A 22867-nucleotide genomic window follows, 5' to 3' on the forward strand; every position below is an offset into this window, starting at 1 on the left:
TGCTCTTTTTTTATGGTTGAATTTTGACTTATGTGACACCTGCCTGGAACATAACAAAGAACTGAACAAAAAAGAACAGCCACATACAAAATATTCGCTGTTTTGAAAAATCATTTTCTGTACTGCTAGGTGTATTATAAAGAAGTCTGTCTGTTTTAATGAGACACAGTCATCATATATTTGTAATACAAAATGTGGCAAGCACAGAGCACAAACTGCTTTTAATATTCATCTGAAAAAAACTATCCAGTTTCCAGATGGATGTTTCCAGGTTTCCATCTTTTCCCAGATCTCCCTTTTTTAAATCTGGAATTTCACATAGCATTCTGTCAAGAAGTCATGCCTAACATTTTACTGATTGTAGTTTTCATTAACCATCCATACCAAAGATTTATTCTCTTTTCCATATATTACAAGGCTTTCAGAGCAGCCCAAGGTTACTCTCAAAAAAAAACCTCAGAACAACTGCAGGATTGAAATGGTGATTGTTAGGCAGAATTTAGCACTAGTAAAAATGCTTTTCTAAGTTAAAGGATTATTTGTTTTGAGGGCATTCGTCTCTCTTTTTTGCTTGTCAAAGGGAAAAAAAATGCTGAATAGCCATTTTAATCCATTTCTTGATTCCTTGCCTTGTTTTCATTCCAGTCTATAGAGAAACTTGGATTCTTCCTGCCTATGCAAAAAAAAAAAGTCTGACAGCAAATAGCTATGGAGAGCCACAGGTACAAAATTAATCATTTCTAAGAGATTACATATGAACTAGATGATGGCAATAATAGGTAAGAAGCACAACTTCCTTCTTTGCTTTTATGTGACCATGAGAACCTCTGACTTGTGTTCAGATCCTCCAAGAGCCAGTAGTTCCCTCCTAGCAATAATATAAAAGTGATGCAAGATGTGAAGGATGCTCTTTACCTGACCAACTAATATACTTGTGAGAAACATAACAGCATCAGAAAGCTCTAGGAAAGACCCATGGGGTCTAAAAAGAAGCTTTAATTTCCAAATCTTACCAAACTCATCATTAAGTCTAGTCTAATAAAAGGCAAAGCATGGAAAGATCATTTATATCACTAAATAAGCACGATGACTACAGTATTGCTACAGATGGATGCTGGCACTAGACTTACCTTCAGTACAACCAAATCCCAAACACCTGAGAAACCAAATCTGTGGACCCTTAGATGACACACTCCAGAACAAATGTGCCAGAACCGGACCTAAAAGTTACAAGTGGTGACCGAGAGGGGAAACAGCCCAGTCAGACTGAGAAATGCATCTAAAGCTTTGTCCTTACAATACGAAGCATCATTTTTCTTCCTGAATAAAATCTTTTCATTAAAGTATAAGCACCTGTGAATGCAAATTTCAAAGCACTTTGTTTATTCCTCAGATTGAATGCAGGTCAATCTCATGTTTATTTCTATATTTACTTCAATATAAAACCAACAGAATGTTGGAGACGCTCCTTTCCTACAGTAAAAAGTAAGAGAAAGTTGGGATTGATCCCTAACTCCACATTATGTTTAATTCAGAACAATATTCCAAAAAGTGGTTGCTTCATGCCTCAGCTGTGGAAAAGCCTCTAAGAGACCAGGGAACTTTTCTTTACACAGAGCCAAAATTTGACCTATTGTTGTAACCTCATTAGCCTGTTCTCCTTATCATTTTGAAGCATGACTAATATAATCTTTTTAATTCCTCTTCATCCACTACTTGTATTTGATAATGAGATACACAACACATCATTTCTTATTCATAGCTAAACCCCATAAAAGCAAATCCAATCAAAGTCCCAGGCACATCCATTGAAATCTCATTGTTATCAGTGAGAGTATGTGCAGACTACATCCATAAAATCTTTATGGCAAAGTTTTATTTATGTTCAAGTATGATCAAGATAATTACCAAATCAATCATCATAAAATACCTTTGGGTCCAACAATGTTTCAGAAAGGACAGCAGAAATGATAAGTGCTTTCTTATGACAGGCTGTTTTGCCACTCTATTTTTCCATTTTATTTAGATGCTGGATTTCTAAAACAGCAACTTCAAAGTCCTGCGTTTCTTAAAAGCGTGAATTATTAATAGCAACATGGTTCAGCTTCTGTGCATTATTCATGTATTCCTACCACCTATTTGTGCTTCTGAAAATCCTTCTCCTCCTCTTTTCTTGAACCCTATACACCAATGCACTTCACAACAGCGAGAGCAATGTATTGGTGGTTGCTGAATAGACAACACCACCTGCTTATAATATTGTAATTATATTGTAATATAAGCAAACTGCAGTGCAAAACATTTTATCTGCAAAATCCTTGCATATTAGAAAAAAGTTTTGTAGTGACTGTAAAACATGGATCCTAAAGCACATTGATTCCTCTTTCCCTGATTTGGTTCCTCCCCTGACAAGTCATGTAGAGAGACCTCAAATGCTCTCCCCCTGCATCCCACAGCGTCTACCATACCCCAGGCAGGGATTCCTCAGCCTGTGATGTGCTGCAGAGAGCTGCTGCCAGGGATCCACGGCTTTCATATCTTCTTTAGTTTGCAGTTGCTCCAGTGGTATACACATGCTATCTACCAATTATAGGCAGGAGGCCAGAGAACTTAAGACAAGCTGCAAGCTTCATCAAAATCAGAATTCTGGGCTAACTCTGGATGTGGCCATAACTGCATCACAATGAATCCATCCCTAAAAGAAGTAACCGAGAATAGCTAAAGTCTAAAAGCTAAAAAGCTAAAGTCTAAATCTATATTTTTAAGAAATAATTGAATTTTCTGGTAAACACAGACTTGACTAAAGAAAAAAGTTTTAGGTGTTTAGGGTCAGCTTTTTAAAGTGTTGGATTGCATTGAATTCTACCACCTTGCAAACAGCAAGGTGGTAGAACAATTACTGCATCATTAGTGGTAGAACAATTACTGCATCATTAGATATCCAAGCACTATTAAAAACCCTGACAGAGAGCTCGCCTGTGTCTTTGAAAATCTTAAAAAGATCTGATTGTGAGTGATTCAAAGCCCCTCAGGTGTGAAAGTGTTCAATGGAATTTCACCTAAACAGCTTTGAAATGACAACCTTCCCCTGCAAAGGATGAGCCTTCAGAGATGTACAAGTGCTTATTGAATGCTTAATATACATAAAAAATAATTTTTTTTAAATACATCAAAATATAAATATGTAGATCTCATCTCTATCTTCAAATGTATAAAAAAAAAATTGATGTTTTCTGCACAAGAGGAATTTGGGCATCCAGGCCTCTCCACTGAGACTATTTAAAATCCAGCAATACATTTTACCACGTTTCAGTTTTAGGTACGATGCCAACAGAAATCAGAAGCACTCTATGTGAGACTAAATGGTAATGCACAGGTCTTACATTTTTTCTCTCAGCTGAAAGATCCAGCCTCAACAGAGCATTCAGACAAAGATTTTGCATTCAGGTGGTACCTGTTTCTCTCTGAAGCACTTGGCTCTATGCACACTTACATCCATTATTTTTCACACACTCACAGTATGACCTTATTTGCAATTCAAATACCATCTGTCTCTATAAGTTACTTTGTCCTCTTTCTTTTAGCAAGTACCTTTGAGATCAATACTCAGTGCTGAAGCTGGTGCTGCTGACATGGCTTTATGTGAAGAGGGTTCTGTTGAGATATCCGCAAATCCCCAGCGCACAGTCCTACTTCAGCATCACCAGCTAAGGAGCGGTGCTCACACGCACAACATTGTTCACTGTGTTCAGTCTGCTTTCCCTGCCTGCTATCCTTTTATCTGTCCATCTATCTATATATCTATCTATCCTTCTGTCCATCCATCTACCTACCATTTTTGCATCTCAGCATCTTTACTCACTTTTCTACATTCATTTTTATTCACTCTTTTGCGCTGTAAAAATTCCTTCCTATAATCTCTTGACTCATTCATAAATTTTGGAAATCTTTAGGACTACCTGCTCCTCCTCTAGCATTTTCACCATTTAACCCACTTTGCTTTTTGGTTGCTATTTTCTCACATTATCAAGTTACTTTTAGAACACACACATGGAAAAGGAAGCTAATAGACTGCCACAAAATAGTCCAAAGATAAGAAAGGACTTCCACCCCCCCTAAAAAATTTCCTTAACAGTTCAGAAAAATTAATTCATTACAAGTACTAACTCCACTAGTTTAAGAAAGCAGAAAGATAACAGAATGCAGATACTATGTACATCAGACCTTCTGGCTTAGATAGGCATACTATTGGTGAAGTTACTAAACAAACAAACAGTAAGGAGTAAGAGATTCTTTGAGCAATTCCACAGAAGCAGACAAGCGGTGAATAGAATATGACATTTCAAACATTTTCCAACTCCAAAGCTTGCCATCACGACACAGTTATGTGGAGCATACGTGACTAGCTACAGCTCTTCAGTAACTGCGATGTACCTATGAATTTTTCAACGCAGATTTGAGAGTGCTCTGGTTTCCTTTGTGTATCCTCCTTAAGTTGCCTGTGCTACACAGAAATCCAGTAAGAATCACAGCCAAGAAGCAAGAAAACCCATGCGTTGTCTTGTCCTGTGTTGTTACTAGAGAAACAAACCCCATATGAACAGTGCAATTCTGTTGTTTAAAAAGGATATCTGCAAATACTCTTCATACAGGATGCTCTTCAAACTACACCTCTTTTTCCTGAATTGCAGAGTGGAATCTAGTTTTTATGAGTTTTGTTTTCCTCAGAGACCCTGCCTTTAAGCAGATCAAATACTTACATCGTAAATGTTACTGTTTTTCTGACATGTTTACATTGGAGATGACTGAAAAGGATAACAAAGATATCAGCTTCTTCAAAATCCTATTCATAATAGTCAAATTAAACTGTGACCTCGCCAGATAAATGAACAATTCCTCCCTTCAAGAACTGTACTGCCTTCAAGCCCTCACAAGCCAGATGATAACCCAAACTGAGGCAGACTCAGCATCTCATTCTGAGAAAACAGTGACGAATTTGCATTCATTGAGGCTCAGAGTTGTTAAACATATTGCTTTACGCTGCAGCTTAGTTTTGACTTACACTTGTCTCAATAAATAATCTACTGTAACATACGCTTTAGGATATATAGAACTAATTCTAGAATGAGCTTGACAATGGGAATTTAAGATTCATATCCTGGGTAACCTCGTGTATGATGCTTTCTTAAAACCTATAGCATGTCCAACTCAGGATGACAAAAACACTCCCTTGAGCTTAGACAGGCCCAGCAGAAAACAAGAGAACTTCATGTTGAATTTAGCATAGTTAATTTCTGCTATCAAATATGTCTAAAATACAAATAGCTATTTCCCCCCCTCAATATCAGTGGGAAAAAAACAACAAAAAAGGTGCAATTGCTTTTCCAGTTGCTACCTAGCTGGAAGTCAGGTCCCTTGGTACTGTTAGTTAAGATGATGGTTCAATTGATGGTTCAACTAATGGTTAAATTTCTCATGGTTGTTGGAGCTGTAAAATACCCTTAATCATAAATTATGTTCACCACTGCTAATTTTGTTGCAAAACTTTATAACAAAATCTGGTATATTGAAACTACAGAGAGTCGAATTTGCACTGGCAGAGTTGTCTCGTTTATCATCCTCATTCAGAGGACAAAAATGACAAAAAGTGGAATAAAGCAACCAAAATACGAAGGTAGAAACGGAACTTACAATTTTATGGTGATATTCAATGAAATATAAATAGCAAAATGAGAGTTCTAAAGAAAATCAGCATTGGCAGGGGTTGCCTATTTAAACGAGACCTTACTGAGGAACTTTTGAAAAGCTTTGGAACAGGTACAAGGTTTTTTTCCACAGTTAATACTACATCAAGCTATACTTAAATCAGAACGTAGGAAGCCAATGCCCAGACATCTTACCACAGCATCGTTATCTGCAGCCAGATAGCAGAGTTATGCGACAAACCAGATATCTCCTTAGCTTTCTCATTTGGAATATACATTCAAAGAAAAAAGAAACAGAAACAACATTTAACTTCTATCTACAGCACTCATGCACCTGCATAAGGTTTAATATGTCTTAGTTAATGATTATTTTCAATGACACTCCATATTTTACTGAAGTTGCAACCCACAACAGTATAATCTGGAACGAAAAGACATACTAAAGGCAAATATAACCAGATAAATCTTCTTAAAAATTTGGCCTTGCTTTTCAGTGGCCTGAAAGAGCATTATAAATGACACTATTCAAATATAGTATCATTTTAAGGGCATTATTAATGTATTTATAGCTGCATTGCTCTAAGTTTTTAGAGTCAAGATGAGGATATTTTCTGTGCACGCTAGTGCTCTTTGGAATACAAATGAAAGAGCTGAGCCCTAAAAATTCCTTTATTCATGCTGACATGGAAACCTGACCTTTATGCTCTGGAGAACACCAGCTAAGAGTTATAGTCGCTCATAAATTTTTATATTACAGAACTGCACCTTCTATTAATTTCAGCAGTCTCCTTGGATTACTAAACTTACTAGGTCCATTGGTGCCACTGAAGTATCAAACACCCTTGGAGAATTCTCTGTGAGAATCTTAATTACAAGACCAAGTTTCTGAATACTGAAAACTCTGGAGCAACATAAAAAATGTGAACTTTACGAACCTGCATTTACATTCGCAAGCTAAATGCAAATTAAATTCACAAGTTGTTTTATAAAGAATGCAGGTCATTAAGATCTTAAAATTAGAGTAAAAGAACAATAACTAACAAGCTCTATTCTACAATAGCACGGATGAGCTAGGTAGCTCAAAGAAGTTTAACAAGGGCAGCTAATGAAGTACCAAGCACCTCCATGAAGGGGGAATGACTGTAGCCTTTCAGAGATTCTCAACCCAACCCTCCATCCATCTAAACTGCGCTACAACTTCAGATGGCTAATCCATCAAATGAAACAAAATATTTGGCGCTGATCAGAGGTTCAGATCTAAGAATATGGCTTTTAAAGGTACACCTGATTAGTCCTTAAGTCGGGCAATTTCAAGATCAATCCCCTGGGATGCTAAATCAGCTCTCTCCCCAAAGACCTAATGGGCACTGGAGTTGTTGAGCTCCTTCCTGTCCCATTACACACCTTGAATAGGAATCACAAGAGGCACCCCAATTTAGCCACTGGATTTTTATCGGTGGTCATGCTCCTCAGACTCATACACCACACTAAAAGCAATTCAATTTTAAGGCATGAACATAATTTCTTTTTTCCAGCCTTGAGCTCTCTCATTAAAAAGCTTTGATAGGGATATTAAAAATAACAACAGTCAATAAAAGCACCCAGTAGAGCACGCAGGAAATTGCAGTCTGTGTATCAGGACTGAAGTCCTAGATATTTAAAATTTTAAGCATTATAGTTACCTTGACCTGCACCTTAAGTACAGGTTTTACCTTTTGTCAGGCCAGAAAAATTCAAACCCACTCACATTCAGGTGTCTGTTAAAAGAAGAGCCTCTTGCAGATTAGATTGCCTTTCCTTCCGAAAGATATAATTTTTCAACAGAGGTTCCTAATAAAACAAGCAATTGCTTTGCACCAGTCCCATACCCTTACAGAAAACACAGTTTCCTCCAAGGCTACCGTATACTTTTATGTCCTGGCATTTGAAAGATTGTTATTCGATTGTGATTGAGATCTAATACCAAATCCTACGAGCCTTCTCTCTCTAGAATTATCAAGCTACAAATCACCTATGGAGATGATCTTTGTCCTCGTCAACATTATGTTATTGCTTCTCCTTCCTGAATAACTACTTATTCTTTAGCAGTTTGAAGCAAAACTGTATGTCTGAGGCTGACATAGTTCTTGAGAGGCTATAGGTTATTTCACCTTTTGAAGGGGTAAAAAGTATAAAGATACATATTTAATAATAAAATTTTAAAGTTTGAGAAAATTACCGAAGAAAGTAATTTCAGAAAAAGTAGTTACTGCCACAGCAGAGGTTAAAAATAGCCACAAAATATTATAGAGATGGCTCAACAGATCTAACACACAACTGTGCAGAGACACAGATTAGTCTGCCTTTAGGACATTGCTCTTTTTGATAGGCATACCTTCAGATACAGATAGAAGAACAGAAATTGCGGGGGTGAAGAAGAATGAGATTCTTCTTTTTCCAAACTCTCCACGTCTTTTTATAACACTACGCTGAGCTCAACTGCTCTACTGCAGCCTTTGAAAACTGAGGGTTTCATTCTGCATACACAATCTGAACAAAGAGCAAGACAAAAACCACATTATATCGACAGCCTCCTACTGTGAACACCCCCTCACTCTGTCAAGAAGGAAAGAAAGAAAAAGAAAACCCAAACTCTTACCAGAGACTAAACCCTGGGATATAAATGTGTTTAGATTTGGCTTTTCCCTATTGACGATTCCCAGACACCCAACAGACTGGAGAGCTTAGTCTTATTTTTTCAAGCCTTGTAAAGACAGCTTTGGTACCAAAACCACTACTTGTCTTCTCAGCTAGAACAAAGTGCTCCGAGTAGGTAAAAAAACAAAATGCTCTCTAACACAACCCATCTCTGACCTTAAAAGTTACCACCCTTCAGCAAGTGAGTTTGATTATTACATTACCTGACAATAAGTACAGGTTCTGCTTCTAAAACTGTTAGAATTAATTTCTGTTTGTTTTCAGGAACTATCATCTTTGTTGATTTCTATCTTTCCTATGTTATTGAGAATTCACATAAAAATAATGTCCTTCCAATCCCCACAAAGAAGCGAAGCTTGGTCTTAATGTAAGTCAAGCATGCAAGGCACAGCTGTGATGGGCAGTTGGCCATTTCGTAAGGATTACCACTGATTCTCTAAAAAAGGGAATGTAGGGCACTGTTTTATGAGCAGCTAGGAAACAGTGCATGTTGTCAAATTCTCAGCTATAGCAAGTTAGAAACAACAGCAACTGAAATCTTGAAAAAGGAAAATTATATAAAACAAAACAAACACTAAACAAAATAACATGATGCTCTCTGCTGCTGAGAGATCAGCATCCATGAACTTCAGAGTACCAGATTTCCAGCGTATTTGAAAAATCTCGTGACCAGAAGATGAGTTCTTCACCGTGATTTACACTTGCTTAGTTATTCTGTAGCCTGTTGCCCAAGATTTCGTGCTGTCCTCCCCCATCCCTAAAAGCTGTATGTTGAGAAAAACAGAGACCGTACTCTTTCAGGTAAATTTAGCACATATCACAGTGCGTATGAGATGTTTGGGAAAGCAAGATACACACACTAGTCAATGCTAAGCAGGTTCCATAAGAGCATCCCCTCTTTTCAAAAGTGTTATGACTAGCAAGACACCTTAATCAGGATTTCTTCAGAAATAAGGAGAGAATAACAACCCACTTCTCAATAAGTAGCTAGTAAAAAACACCGGTTTATTATGAAGTTTTATGCTGGCTGCAAACATACAGTTTAATAGTTTATTAAATCACATGGTGTAGCTTGGTTTCAAGCAACTAAATTTCATTGCTGAACTTGAATGTAATGATGTTAGTTTGTGGGGTGTTTTTTTTTTTAAAGATTATTACAGAACAGCTGAGTAGCTCCTCAAGGGGCTTGACAGGGACTCTGGAGTGTGCTAATCATTGCTGTTAATGTAATAAATATTTTTTATTAAAAACTAAGGATTAACGCTGCAGCTCTAAATCACCTGATGCTTTTATAAACCTTTGACAGCTGAAAAAGAAGATTTTTAATACTAATTATTAGTTTTGAACCTGACTAAACTAGACATTTTACAATTGGAAACAGCACTACTCATTACTGCACACAAGATAGGCATTAAATGCAAAACCTCTACAGCAAGGAGTTAAATTTATTATGGAATTACCAGAATGGAATAAGTGCTCTGAATTATTTATTTTCCACTAACCATTCAACAAGAAGAACTTCAATGAGGTGAAATCCAATAAGTGAACCCATGATTTATGTATGAAACATACCATATCAAATCATAATTTATGGCATCCTGTACTCTAAGAAAAAAAAAAAAAAAAAGAGTTTGTTAACAACTAAACCAGCAGGAAGAGTGCAAAGGGATGCTCATAATTAAAGAAATCTTGGTTTCATCTTATCTGTCAAAGAAGAATTATAAAGAAAATAAAAAGGAAAAATATCAGTTCCAGGATAAAGAAAAACTAAACAAGGTCCATTGTGGAAATTGTCTTTTTTCTATTGTAAATACAATAAGGGTTTTATAGTGAACGTAATCACAACTGAAAAATTACGTTTGTCTTTGTTGATCAGGAAAAGCTTTTGTTTTGTAACTAAAAACCCCAAACAAACAAGCAAGAAAGGTCGGACCAGACGATCCTTGTGGTCCTTCCCAACCTTGTATTCTATGAAATAAACAGATACAAGGACTGAACTTGCACTTGCCACACCAGAGCCCCCCACAAAATTGCAGCTACTCTTCTTTCTCAAGATCTAATTTAGGTAAGAGCACGGACCAGAAACAACAGCAGCAAACTCCAGAGGGTGAACGACCTGTCCGGATCTGTAAAATCACCTGTGCAACGACTGAAAAACAACAAACCAGCAGCGTTTCTCAGGAAGAAAAAACTTTCTCGCCCAGGGGAGCGACTGCGGAGGCCGGGCCGGGTGGGACCGGGTCGGAGCGGCCGGATCGGGCCCCCCCGGCCCCGTCAGCCGCTGCGGCTGGACCCACCGGGCGCCCTCCCAGCCCGCTGCAGCCTCACGGCTAGAAAACCGCTAAAATACCCCATAACATCAGCAATTGGAGCACAACCCGGGGCTGCCCGCCCGCATGCGGACACGCTCAAGCATATATGCAGGCATCAGCATCCGATGCACCTGGCGCATCCCGGAGCGGCGACACAAGCGCCGGGCATGTGTGTGTCGGGCAGAGAGGGGTTTCTACTGACCTTTCTGCTGTCTAAAGGACTGGATGGAGCCCGAGTGGTGAACCATCTTGGCGGACACAGTCTCCCAGCTCCAGCTCCAGGAGCCCGCCGGCAGCTGGGCGGTAGCGGTGGAAGGGGAGGCGGGAACCCAGCGGCGCAGCCCGGCCCGCCCCGGCCTGCAGCCCCCGGCGCCACCGTTGCTTTGGCAACGGGCGGAGCGGCCCGGCGTGGCCCGCCGCGCAGCGGAGACCGAGGGGATGGCGCCCGCAGCAGCCGGGAACGCTGGGTCCCGGGAGGGCGAGGGGCGGGCTCGGAGCCGGCATGTCTCCCCGACCCCCCGGGGAAGGGGAATTCGGGCAGCTCCGCGCATCCCCCCTGTTCCCATGGGGAGCGGGGACCGGAGAGGTCAGCGCCCGCCCGCATCCCCGCCCACCTCAACATCCCCATTGCAGAATCACAGAATGTCAGGGATTGGAAGTGACCCCGAAAGCTCATCCAGTCCAAACCTGCCGCCGGAGCAGAAACACACAGATGAGGTTACACAGGAAGGTGTCCAGGTGGGTTTTGAATGTCTCCAGAGAAGGAGACTCCACAACCGCCCTGGGCAGCCTGTTCCAGTGTCTGTTACCCTCACTGAGAAGTTTCTTCTCAAATTCTTCTCAAAAAACCCACTGTGTTCCAGTTTGTATCCATTGCCCCTTGTCGTATCATTGGTTGTCACAGAGAAGAGCCTGGCTCCATCCTCATGAAACGCACCCTTTATATATTGATAAACATTAATAAGGTCACCCCTCAGTCTCCTCCAAGCTCAAGAGCCCCAGCTCCCTCAGCCTTTCCTCATACGGGAGATGCTCCACTCCCTTCATCATCTTTGTTGCCCTGTGCTGGACTCTCTCCAGCAGTTCCCTGTCCTTCTGAAACTGAGGGACCCAGAACTGGACACAATATTCCAGGTGTGGTCTCACCAGGGCAGAGTAGAGGGGAAGGAGAACCTCTCTCGACTTGCTGACCATCCCCCTTCTAATACACCCCAGGATGGCATTTGCACTCCTGGCCACAAGGGCGCAGTACTAGCTCATGGTCATCCTGCTGTCCCCAGGACCCCAGGTCCCTTTCCCCTGTACTGCTCTGTAATAGGTCATTCCCCAACTTCTTGCCTCCCTGTAACCCTTGGTCTCTCTGTAAAGGACACCAGGTGTTACTGATGAGCTAAAGGGAAGATTAATGTAACTTGCATGTCCTTTGCAAAGTAATAGATACATTTACATGTTGCATTTCAGCCCCTCCAGCCCTGTCATCACACCATAAAGCTGAGTGGCGTCACCAGCCTTTTTTTTTTTCAAATGTGTTGTAAAACTTAATGGTCTTAATCTTACTGGAGATAGCTTTTTACAAAAAGACACTAAATTGCACATTCAAGGTCTGACGTGGCCCATTTCTATGCTATTTGTGTTATAATTTCTCTTTTCTCCGTGGTGTACGCCAAAAGGCTCATTTCAGATGATAAAAGATTCAAATTTATAAGGCTTTAATTTCTTTTCCTGTCTTCCTCCGCTCTTGTTATTCTCTCTGGGTTCTGAGTAAGTTTCACAATAGTATCATTCAACTCCTGTCATACGTTTTGTTTGCAATTTTCTGCAACAATAATATTTTTTCCCGATCCTCTTACATTCAGTCAGTTCTGTATTCCAATCTGTACCTAGCAGTATCTATCTTCTCCATTTAGGGATTCACACATTATTTACTCAACAGAAATAAACAAAAATCACCTATTGCAACCTCTGTAGCTAGCAGCAAAATCTGTATTATCCCTTTAAACTTTGTGGCTCCATTCGTGTGCTATGAGATGTACTAAAGATTTCCTCTGATAGTAAAGCAAAGCTGGAACTTCCCCATAGTTGACTGGGACTTGTAGTACGCCATCTGCTTAAAAAAATTACATGATTGCCACCCCTTACTGTAGGCCAGTCTGTACTATAAAGTCATACTACTTTGTCTATTTCATCTTAGTTGAAGAACCACAGTGGATAGATGCTTAATACATATATATATATATATATATATATATATATATATAGTGCAAGGATGTTTTTCCACTATAAAAAAAAAACTAAATAGCCATATATAAAGCAATACATCCATACAAGGGCTCTTATAGTCAGACAGATAAAATTAAAATTGCATCCTAACTGGGAGGTATTCTCCAGCACTTTATTTCTAGAGTATACCAGACATCGCTTATGTAAGGTGCAGCTGACACATCCAACTGTTAACATAAGGGGGAAAAAAATAAGCCAACCTACTTACCTCCTCAGGATAGCCGAACAAATTTTGTTTTTGTTTGGAACATTTGCAGGTTTGTTGCCAGTTAGTTCAGGAAAGGATGCAGAAGCTCTGGTGCTGTGAGGACATTATCCCACTCGTTTGTCAGTCTCAACTGGCTTTCTACACACTGAGCGGAATAGCTGAGGTATTCCTCTGCACTCCTGCAATCCCAGGAAAACTGCTGGGAACAGCTCTCTCCTGCTGAGCGACAGCACTATGGATGTTGCACAGCAGAATGAGGCGGGTGGAGACCAGCCAAGCTGGCTCTTGTTGATCAACAAATGCGAGCAAACCAGGAGCAAGCCAAAAGAAGAGGCAAAATCAAGTCCTACTTGTTTACTGTCAAGCTTTAGTGCAGAAGTTAGAATGGATAAGTAAGGATTAAAACCAAATCTATACCCAGCAGCTGAGAGTCACCAAGGGGGAAAAAATAAGTAACATACAAACTATAAACTTAGTAGTTATATGTGTAATCTGCAAACAGCAACTGTAGTTCGTTCACTGCACTGGTCTAAACCTCTGTAAGTTTCTAGGCAAGAGCTATTTTTCTGAGAGACCTTGGATGACACCTTTGACTTACAGGTGAAGTAGAAGAGCAGCATACATTCTGCTTTGCTTCTTACCAAAGGAAAACAGAAGAGAACCCTTAGCTGCTCTCATATGATAGTAATCTACAAAATGCAGAAGGGAAGAAAAGGTGCTTCTAGGTAAAATTACAGCCTAAAGAGGTTATCTTGCACACTCTTGGAAAAGAGGCTGTCATCTGCCTCATACTCAGGGCCATCCATCTAATTTCTGGTCCACAGTCCTCCATGAAAATTACAGAACTCTTGAATTCAAACAGATTTATCTGACCCTATTAGTTCACAAAACAACAGGGAAAGAAAGCCAAGCTAAGGCAGTGCTCAGAAAACCAGCAGAGTTATTAAATTTTGAGGACAGAAGTGAGTTATTTTTCTGCTTGTTTCTTAATAATAAAGCTGCATTTTTAGCAGTAGGTAGCACGTATGCATAAGACTACAGATATGACAGCTGGGGGAAAGGTCTGCAAAGAGAAGAAAAAATATCTCTACGAAAGTGTTTTAAATTAAATCCTTCACACTGTCAACGGACTAAGCTTGATAATGCTAAAATATGATAATATGAGCATCTGGAAAGAATTCTTCAGTAAAGGAGGAGAGATTAGTCTGGTTTAACAATACTTTAGAGTGCAGACAACAGAACAATTAGGAGTAGATGGCTAAGAAATGTAGGAAATGTATGCATTCTTAGGCTTCATATGCACAAGTTACATTGGCTTTGAACCTATATTAAAATAAAAATCTACCCTCATGCTCACTGTCTAATGAATACTCTATATTTTGAAACCATTAGTTGCACTAAGCTAAGTCTCACATTATCCATCTGTAACTGTCCTTAAACCCTTTCTAAAATATCACAACTCTGGACTTAGTAATGAGATCAGGCTCAAACAAAACTAGACTTAAACCTTATATTCTACAAATCAAAAGAACCAAAATCATGGCTCAAAAGCTTATGGTTGATGTACATCTTACGGAGTTTTTGCTCAGGTTTGAGGTATTCAGTTTTGACATTAACTCAGTTTGATAGATAGACATGCCTTTTCCATGAGAGTCTTTGTCAGGAGAGATTAGAAAGTAAGATTTTCTATTTTGGTCTCGCTTCATCATCATATGTGCAGCTCTATGCACATCTGTATTATCTGGCATCTGTAAAATATTTGCCTGGTAAGAACAGGAGGATTGAATCTCCAGATTTACTTTCTATCAGGAGGTTGTTTTGGTACTAGAACAGGCTATGAGAGAGAGAGCTTTTAAATTAAATTTTGTTCTTCCATGGTGCTTTTCAGAAAGTCACGTGAAATAGAACCTTAAATTAAAACCTAATTAATCTATAAGTGACATACGCCAATTATTTCCTTAAGAAACATAGTCATCTCAAAAGTTAATTATAGCCAGCTGTTACTAAATTCCAAGAGAGACTCATGACATTCAGCAAGTGCAAAATTCTGCACCTGAAAAAGCCCCATACATCAATTCAGGCCGAGCAGCAGCTCTGATGGGAAGGAGCTGAAGGTTATGGGAAACACCAGCCAACTGGGCACTTGTGTCACAAATAAAGCAAACCTTAGGAGAAATGTAGCCAACAGATCAAAGGGTTATTAATCCCCTTGGCACGACTGTAGCTGCACCTGCAATTTTGTGTTTAGCTTTGGCGCTTCACACCCCTTCAGTTCAGGAAAGGTGCTGGAAAACTGGCAAAGGTCCATCAAAAGGCTACCCAAGATGGCCAGCGGTCTATAACTGGGTTTATTTAATCTGAAAAATAAACTAAGGAGTTCCAGCAGCCTAGAACACCACAAAGATGACAGCAGCAATCTCTTTTTAGTGCTAAATGACCTGATTAGTGACAACAGCCACCCATGATGGGACGTGAGGTTGAGATTGAACACTAAGAGTAAGTTTTTACAGCCTTGGTAATGCTCTATCAGAACAGGTTACACACAAAGTAGTGACATATCTGTCCATGAAGGTTTTCAAAAGTTGCCTTGACCAAGCTATGCCTGACCCAGTTTGTTGATGGCAATGGAAAAGCTTTAGAACAGGAGACTGAGGATGTAATAAAAAGCAAAAATAAGAGAGTTGCAACCAGACTAATTCAAACCAGGAGGTAGACACACAATTTGGAATTGTTATTAAAACAAACTATAAAGTTATGCTATTTTTTTCATATCTGTAATGAAGGATTTTCTTGAGTATATGCTTATGCAGGTCATCAAAGCACAAAACAGCTAGATATTATTAAATGGCCTATAATATAAATTCAAAATTAAACATCCCTTCTCAAACATACAAATTTCTAAAATTCTTGTAGAGTACATTTTCTAAACAATTTGCAAGAAGATTTTTGAGATCAGGGTGATTCCTTAGTCTAAAATGTTTTCTGAGTTACAGCATTAAGCGTTTACAGAAGCACCCAAAATTATTGATTTCTTATCATTTTTTATGTAATAAATTTAAATAGCATGAAAAATTAATGTTTACAGAATTGTTGAGTCCACCTCTTTTTCAGAGAGGGCAGTTCTGCAATATTTAAAACTCTGCAATGCAAAATTCATTTGCAGTAAAATTGTTTGCAAATGTCCTTGTCTTACTGAAAACAATGGGATCTTTGCCATAGATGATGAGGAGGCCCTTCATTAGCTCTAATAAAGCTGTCAGTCACTATGAAAAAGGTCTAGAAAGCAGATTATGCAGCATGATGAAGTATGTAGTAGATGAATTTAAAAATTGAACATTTCTATAAAGATTTTACTTTGTGTTGCTAAGACACTAACCCTTGAAATCTCACTGATTTCCATATTTTAATATTTCATTTCTCTGGTAATTTAAGAGACATTTTCTCTCTGACTAGATAGAATTTCCTTATATAAATTGAACTGTTTTCTGACTGATATGAAGTGTTTGGACCTTGATTCTGCAGCTCACTCTAACTTGATGCTTATTTTTAAGCTTGTGGTTTACAGATTCACGTTTACATCCTAATAATTTCCCTGAACAGAGTTACTTTTCAGGTTTTGGCCTTAACTTATCCAGCTAACACAAGAAACAGAGAAACTTACAGTTCATATGTTTAGGAAATTTAATTTACCTCAGCAAAGAAGTTCAGTTTTGTTCTAAAATATTTGGATCAAAATGCCAAACTAGAATTCTAAGGAATCCAGCATTTTCATGCCTGGTGTACACTGGAATAGACCTATACAGAAGTGAAAAGACAGTAAAATGTCAGGTTACTAAAAAAACCTTCAATAATAATGCAAAGAGATTATAAAGAAAACACTAGTGTCAAGGAACAAGTGTAGAGGGAAAACCAGAATTAAACATCAGTATCCAGTACACACATACCTATCCATATTTTCCAGATAGGAAACCTTCCACTTAGTCATCTTTTTATTTTTCTAATATGCTTCTCAATTTTATTATTTCACATTTTATTTCAAGGCAGCAGAAAGATTATTGTCATCCAGCTCTGCAGTACCAGCTACCAAACTGCTGCAATATAATTCTACTTCTTATTAGCAGCCTAATTGGCCAAGTGCAGAAGAAAATAATCAGATACACTAAAAAATACACTATCGATGATAAATTATCTATCTTCTAGTTCATGTTTCTACTGTATAGACCTATTCTGCAAATATGTGCATCTATTCTTTACTACCATGTTCTCAGCAACGGAGCCTCAAGAGTGATGGTAGTAGAAATTATTAGAAACAAGCCATTAACATAGTCCTTAGCTGTATAGTCTAAATTTACAGTTAAAATAGAAAAAGTTATAATTTAGACATTTGTTCCTCGATTTACTATATCTTCTTGGATCATCATGCCTTGGTTTAGAGATTAACCCTCTATTACTGCTCAGTGCCTGAACAGCCAAGTTCTCCTTAGAACCTCTTAGTTCTTACTATTTGGATTTCTTTGGCCACTACCTGGTCTTTTTTTCCCCCCAATTACATTTTTTTACCCCAACTCTCCCACCAAGAAAAAAAAACAGACAAGAAAAAGCACCTACAAACTATTAAAAGGAACAGCAAGAAAAAGCAAAATGGGAGAGGAATAAACATGGTTTATGAGCTTACTATGTAAAATCTCTACCTGCACACCATTTGGCTATTTCCATGCACATCACAGTGGAAACGATATAGCAACAGTTATGTGAGCTTGACATGTTACCTGCACATGATGGAGAAGTGAAATTAATTGATATGGTTCATTCAGGAAAGGCAGTTTTTCCTGCTGTATGTTTCTTTAGAGAATTCAGAACAGCAAAACCTGAGTCCAGAGCTGAAAGTCCTGGGATTACATTAGTACAAACACGAGAGTTCAACAAAAACATTAGGATATCTTCTTGGCAGCAGCTAGCACAGCAATGTAACGTCACTGTGTAGCAACATCAGACTGTTCCTTTACAACTTGTATAAAACACTGACGTTCAGATATGGTAATTTTTAATTAATCTCACAGCATGCCTGCATTCCTTGTCAGCCAACCTGCCACCACCCAAAACAAAAGGAACTACTGAGAGTTTCTTCAAAGAGGACTATTTCTTCATTGCAGCATCATTAATGAAATCAGGGTGTTTCAATTAGCAGCTTCACAGAAATTCCACTACTCAGCATCATGCTCACATGCGGCTTTGACCTCATTTTTTGTTGCGTTACCAGACTCCTCCATGGCTGCAAAACCTCATGCCAGGTACCATGTCCTCATCCCAGCTCTCCACTAGAAGTCTGGCATGTATTTTTCTCTGACGGCAGCATCTGAGAGTGGATCAACGCCAAACATGTGAGCTGCGAGCCCACACACACATATTTACCGTGCATCAATCACCTCCCAGTCATTTTGGAAGAAACATACTGAGGTGGGTTATCCCATCCCACAGACTTCTGCGTTCCACCACCGCAGAACTCGCCTGCACCAGGTGAACTCCCACAAAACTCATGGCACTAATGCTATAGACAATATTTTGCAGAGAAATAAGCAGGGTGCCATCTTATGTTCTGACCCGGGAAGAACTATAATCTTGTACAACAAGAAGATAAGCAATAGTGATTTTGCAGATGCTTTTTTATAAAGGTGGGATCTTTTGAGTGTCCTTATTGCATCCAAGTACAAGAAAGGCTTTAAAAAAACTTAAAAAAAACCAATAAACAAACAGCTTTTTTTCTTTTAATTATTGGCCAAAAGTAGAGTGCTCTGTTTCGTAATTGAGTATTTTATATAGATTTTCAAAAGACCTAACACTAATGGAAATGCGGGGTAAGATTTTAAAATAGAGTGTATTTGTTATCATGACCAAATTGCTTTTAGTTTGGTCATGGTTCATCAATGTCTCTTAAAATTTCAAATAATGAAAAAAGCTCATGTATTTCTGTTTCAAAGAGTCATGAAAAGTAAAAACAATTTCAGAATTTAAATACTGTCTTGTTGAATTTGCAACCCAGAAAATCAAAGTAATTCAGTAGAGCATGACAGCTGAGGAAAAATTAGGCATCAAGAAACGGATGATGGGAGAGGAACACTTTTCTTGTCTCCAAACACCACACTAATTTAACAACACTGTCATAGGCTTCATGAGCTAAAACGACTTGAGTCGAATCAGCTGTGAATATTCTCAAGGATTTATTTTAAAAAATATCTAGGTTACACTTTGTTCCTCTGCACACACAGTTGTTTAGTCTGTGAAAACATGGCTTGCTCTCAGAAGATATATTGGTTTCCACACATCTTAGATGAGCCAAGTGAGCTCACAGCAGACAGGATATTTGTACAGAGCTTGTATCCTGGACAAGTAGTAATTACATGCCAAATTCTGTAAAAAAATACTCTTGGAACATGTAGTATATACTGTTAAAGAATAATAAACAATATTATGAATGCTGGGACTTGTGGAGTACTCCAGACACACCTGCAAAACCAGAATGTAAACCAGGGTTAACCAAAAAAAACATGTATTTTTTTCTCCTCCTTTTCAAATTTAAATTATTCTTTTCAGTTTCAGGCAGAGTTTTATTTCTCTAGTTTTCTTATCCTGAATCTTTTGGATTTAAAAGATATCATACATTGGAAAAATGAGTTGTGCATGACCACATAAAAAATACAAAAATGCAGTTACCTTCATATACCATTAGGTATAATTTTCTAAGCAATCACAGCAAAATGAAGGTTTTCTTCTCTGAATGGTGCCTTTCTAGCTTAACTTTCTCCTTTTTCCTCTTTTAAATGGAAATTGGAGAAGTTGTGGAAGCATGTAAATATCAGTACAAAAGCTAGATATAGATATATACTTTTCCCTGACAGAAGAATGGCATTTTTCTTTTAGCTTTTACAGTAGAGGGAAGAGTATATAGCATTATTATCCTGATGTTCTTTTGAAAAAGCAAATAGTAAGCAAAGAATTTGTTCTGCCTCCCTATCACTTTTTCCCTATAAGGCACCTATGCAAGAAACATGATGCGCTTTCATTGCACTGTGGGGTGAAAACATGAAGGAGGGCACACAGGCACTGTCTATATGTCTCTATATAGTCTATAGTTTCTACAGTTTGGATTGCTGAAACTATTGGGAAATTTGTTATTGTATTGTTTTATAGTTACTAGCTTTTGGGGTGGTTTGGGTTGATGGAGAATTGTAAGAATATCTATTTGCATTTCAAGATTAGGATAAAAGTTCATAAGGCTTTTGTGTTTACTTCATTAGCAATGCTTAACTAGCTTTATTTCATTTAACCCAAATGACAGAATGTTATACATAAATAGAGCTACTGAATAACTGAATCTATCACCTGTTTAAATTCAGGCCAAGTTTTCCATTGTGCTTCATCCCACGAGCTGCATTCATTCATGCCACCTTGCAGGCCTGAATTAACAGAAAGCTGGAAGCACTGTGTACAATATCTTTGATTTAAGTACAACAGTTGGCAGGAAAATTTAGGCCTCTGTATTTCCAAATCCATTTTAAAAGGCTTTCATGTGAAATATATTTAATAGCTATTCAACACCTGATTCTAAACAACCTTAGATTTTCCAAAGTGGAATTGCACACTATGGAATTGCATTTATTATATGTAAGATGGTTATAAATTAAGGCAATAGTAGCATACACACATACACAGCTTTCCCAGTCACTTTCTCAGCTTGTATTAGCCAGGATTCTAGCCGTTCAAACTCTCTAGAAACAGCAATGTTTTTGTAATGTAAATATTAATTATTATTGTGTTAATATGGAATTATAGTGATTAGTTACACAAGTTATCCATGATAGTTACTCTGAAAATGTATTCTTGTAAAATTAGAACTTTTAAAGATGCTATCTGGAAGACAGTAGCAGTTTTGATCTCTCAATTTATTTGCGTGCATTTTATTTATTGAAAAACATATATTGGGTAGTGCACAAAGAGACATTAGCAATCAGTTCTATTTTCATGATCATCACAAAAATAAAAAAGAAAAAAACCTCAGTACATACCTACTTCTTGCTTGTATATAGTATCTTGATTTCATGTGCTCTAAAGTGCTACATGTCAACAGGCTGTTCAGTGGTGCTCAACAGCTCTTTAGGTGAGTGTTGTGCCTGACTATTACTGCTGCAGAAGTAACGTGAACTGACTGACTGTTCTGTATCTTATTTCAGCATCATTTAGAACTACACAGATGAATAAGTTGTCAGGAGCAGAAAAATATGTGTCAGTCTCGATGCACCCAAGGCAAAATCCACAAATCAGTTTAACTTCTTGTTTTTAAAACATACACAAAAGCCTTGCACTTGAGATCAAACAGATACCATTTCTGTCTACAAAATGAAAACAAGAAATATAGAGTAGTTTTGTGTGTTGTTGTCCAAATGTGAGGACTGCAGTTTCTCAAAATGAAAATGCCAGTTCAACTCAGTCTGTCACATCCTTCTTGTTTCCCTGGGTATCTCCAAAGCACACACTGTCAGTGCCACAGAAGAGCTTGATGACTCTATGCTGTGCCCTCACAAGTTTAACAACAGTTGCAAAACACTTATTTAAAAATACTATTGAAGCATTCGTCTCTCCTTTATTCTTTTAGAAGCTTAAAGAAGTCATATTCTAGTGATAATGTAGAAGTTGTACAGTTGCAACATCATATTTTTAACCACTTCAGGAAAATGTTTTGCCAGATCACTGGCAAAACCCAAGTTTCTAGTTCAGTTAAGATGTCTAAACTGGTGTGATTGAAGCAAGATAATGCTGGAACTCAAGATGACAAAAGGCAAGATGCTTGTGGAGAAGAAGCATGATCACTACAAACAGTTCATTTTAAGAGAGGTAGGGCACGTTTTTAGCAATTTTAGCTAAAAAGAAATACTGTCCAAAATTAAGAGACTCATGTTTTTTCCACATATCTGTTGTTAATGGTCTTAGGAGTCAAACAAAGCTCAATTCGACATCAGATGAGAATTTTACCTGGGGAACTCTACAGCTGCAAACCCCACAGTCAATAACAGTCAAGAGGAATCCACAGGGTTCTGAAAACCAACAGCTCAGCTTGAGTAGCACAGATCAGGCTGTCTCTGGAAATCGTCAGCAAGTCAAGCTCTGTGTATCTGTATGTATACACCTATTCACACAAACATATACATACAAATATACATATTTCTCTGCTTTTTGCAGGAAGAGAACCACAGTAACACAGCAGGCTCTGGATTGTGTAGGGAGCGAAGGTTCTTCTGGAAACAGCAGGTGGAGGTGGGGAAAGAAGAAAGGTGAAAAATAATCTCCAGGGCCCCCAGAAAACTACATCTTATATTTTTCTGACCACTCTTTGCTGGTTTTCGATGTCCAAGTATAACAGTTTTTGAGTTATATAGTTGTAGTTTAGACAAAAACATTCTCTTTTTAAATATATATATACATATGTATATATAAAATGTGTGTGCATGAGAGATTTGTCATCAAGGAATCATTCTGTTTATACTAACTGCTGTTGTAATGGCAACGAAAGCCATAAATTTTGTGATTATTAGTTGATTGACAAAAGGCAACAAAAAAGACGTATGCAAAGAAGATATGCAAGCTTGGTACCCCATACTGTTCCTCCTTTT

At 38.3% G+C, this 22867-nt stretch overlaps 1 protein-coding gene across 3 annotated transcripts in view; it reads right to left on the bottom strand.

Moving 5' to 3' along the window:
• Positions 1-22867, bottom strand: part of ANO3 (anoctamin 3) — a 183149-nt gene that overhangs the window by 114063 nt on the left and 46219 nt on the right. For 2 of the 3 annotated variants that reach the window (XM_065065474.1, XM_065065473.1), the window contains exon 1: positions 10917-11280. The exons of the other annotated variant lie outside the window; for it this stretch is intronic. In XM_065065474.1, the coding sequence (XP_064921546.1) occupies positions 10917-11280 (364 nt within the window). Of the gene's footprint in view, positions 1-10916; positions 11281-22867 lie in introns of those variants that run through there. 3 annotated transcript variants of the gene reach the window in all.

The sequence above is a fragment of the Columba livia genome, chromosome 5, assembly GCF_036013475.1.
Source record: "Columba livia isolate bColLiv1 breed racing homer chromosome 5, bColLiv1.pat.W.v2, whole genome shotgun sequence".
Classification (NCBI taxonomy): domain Eukaryota; kingdom Metazoa; phylum Chordata; class Aves; order Columbiformes; family Columbidae; genus Columba; species Columba livia.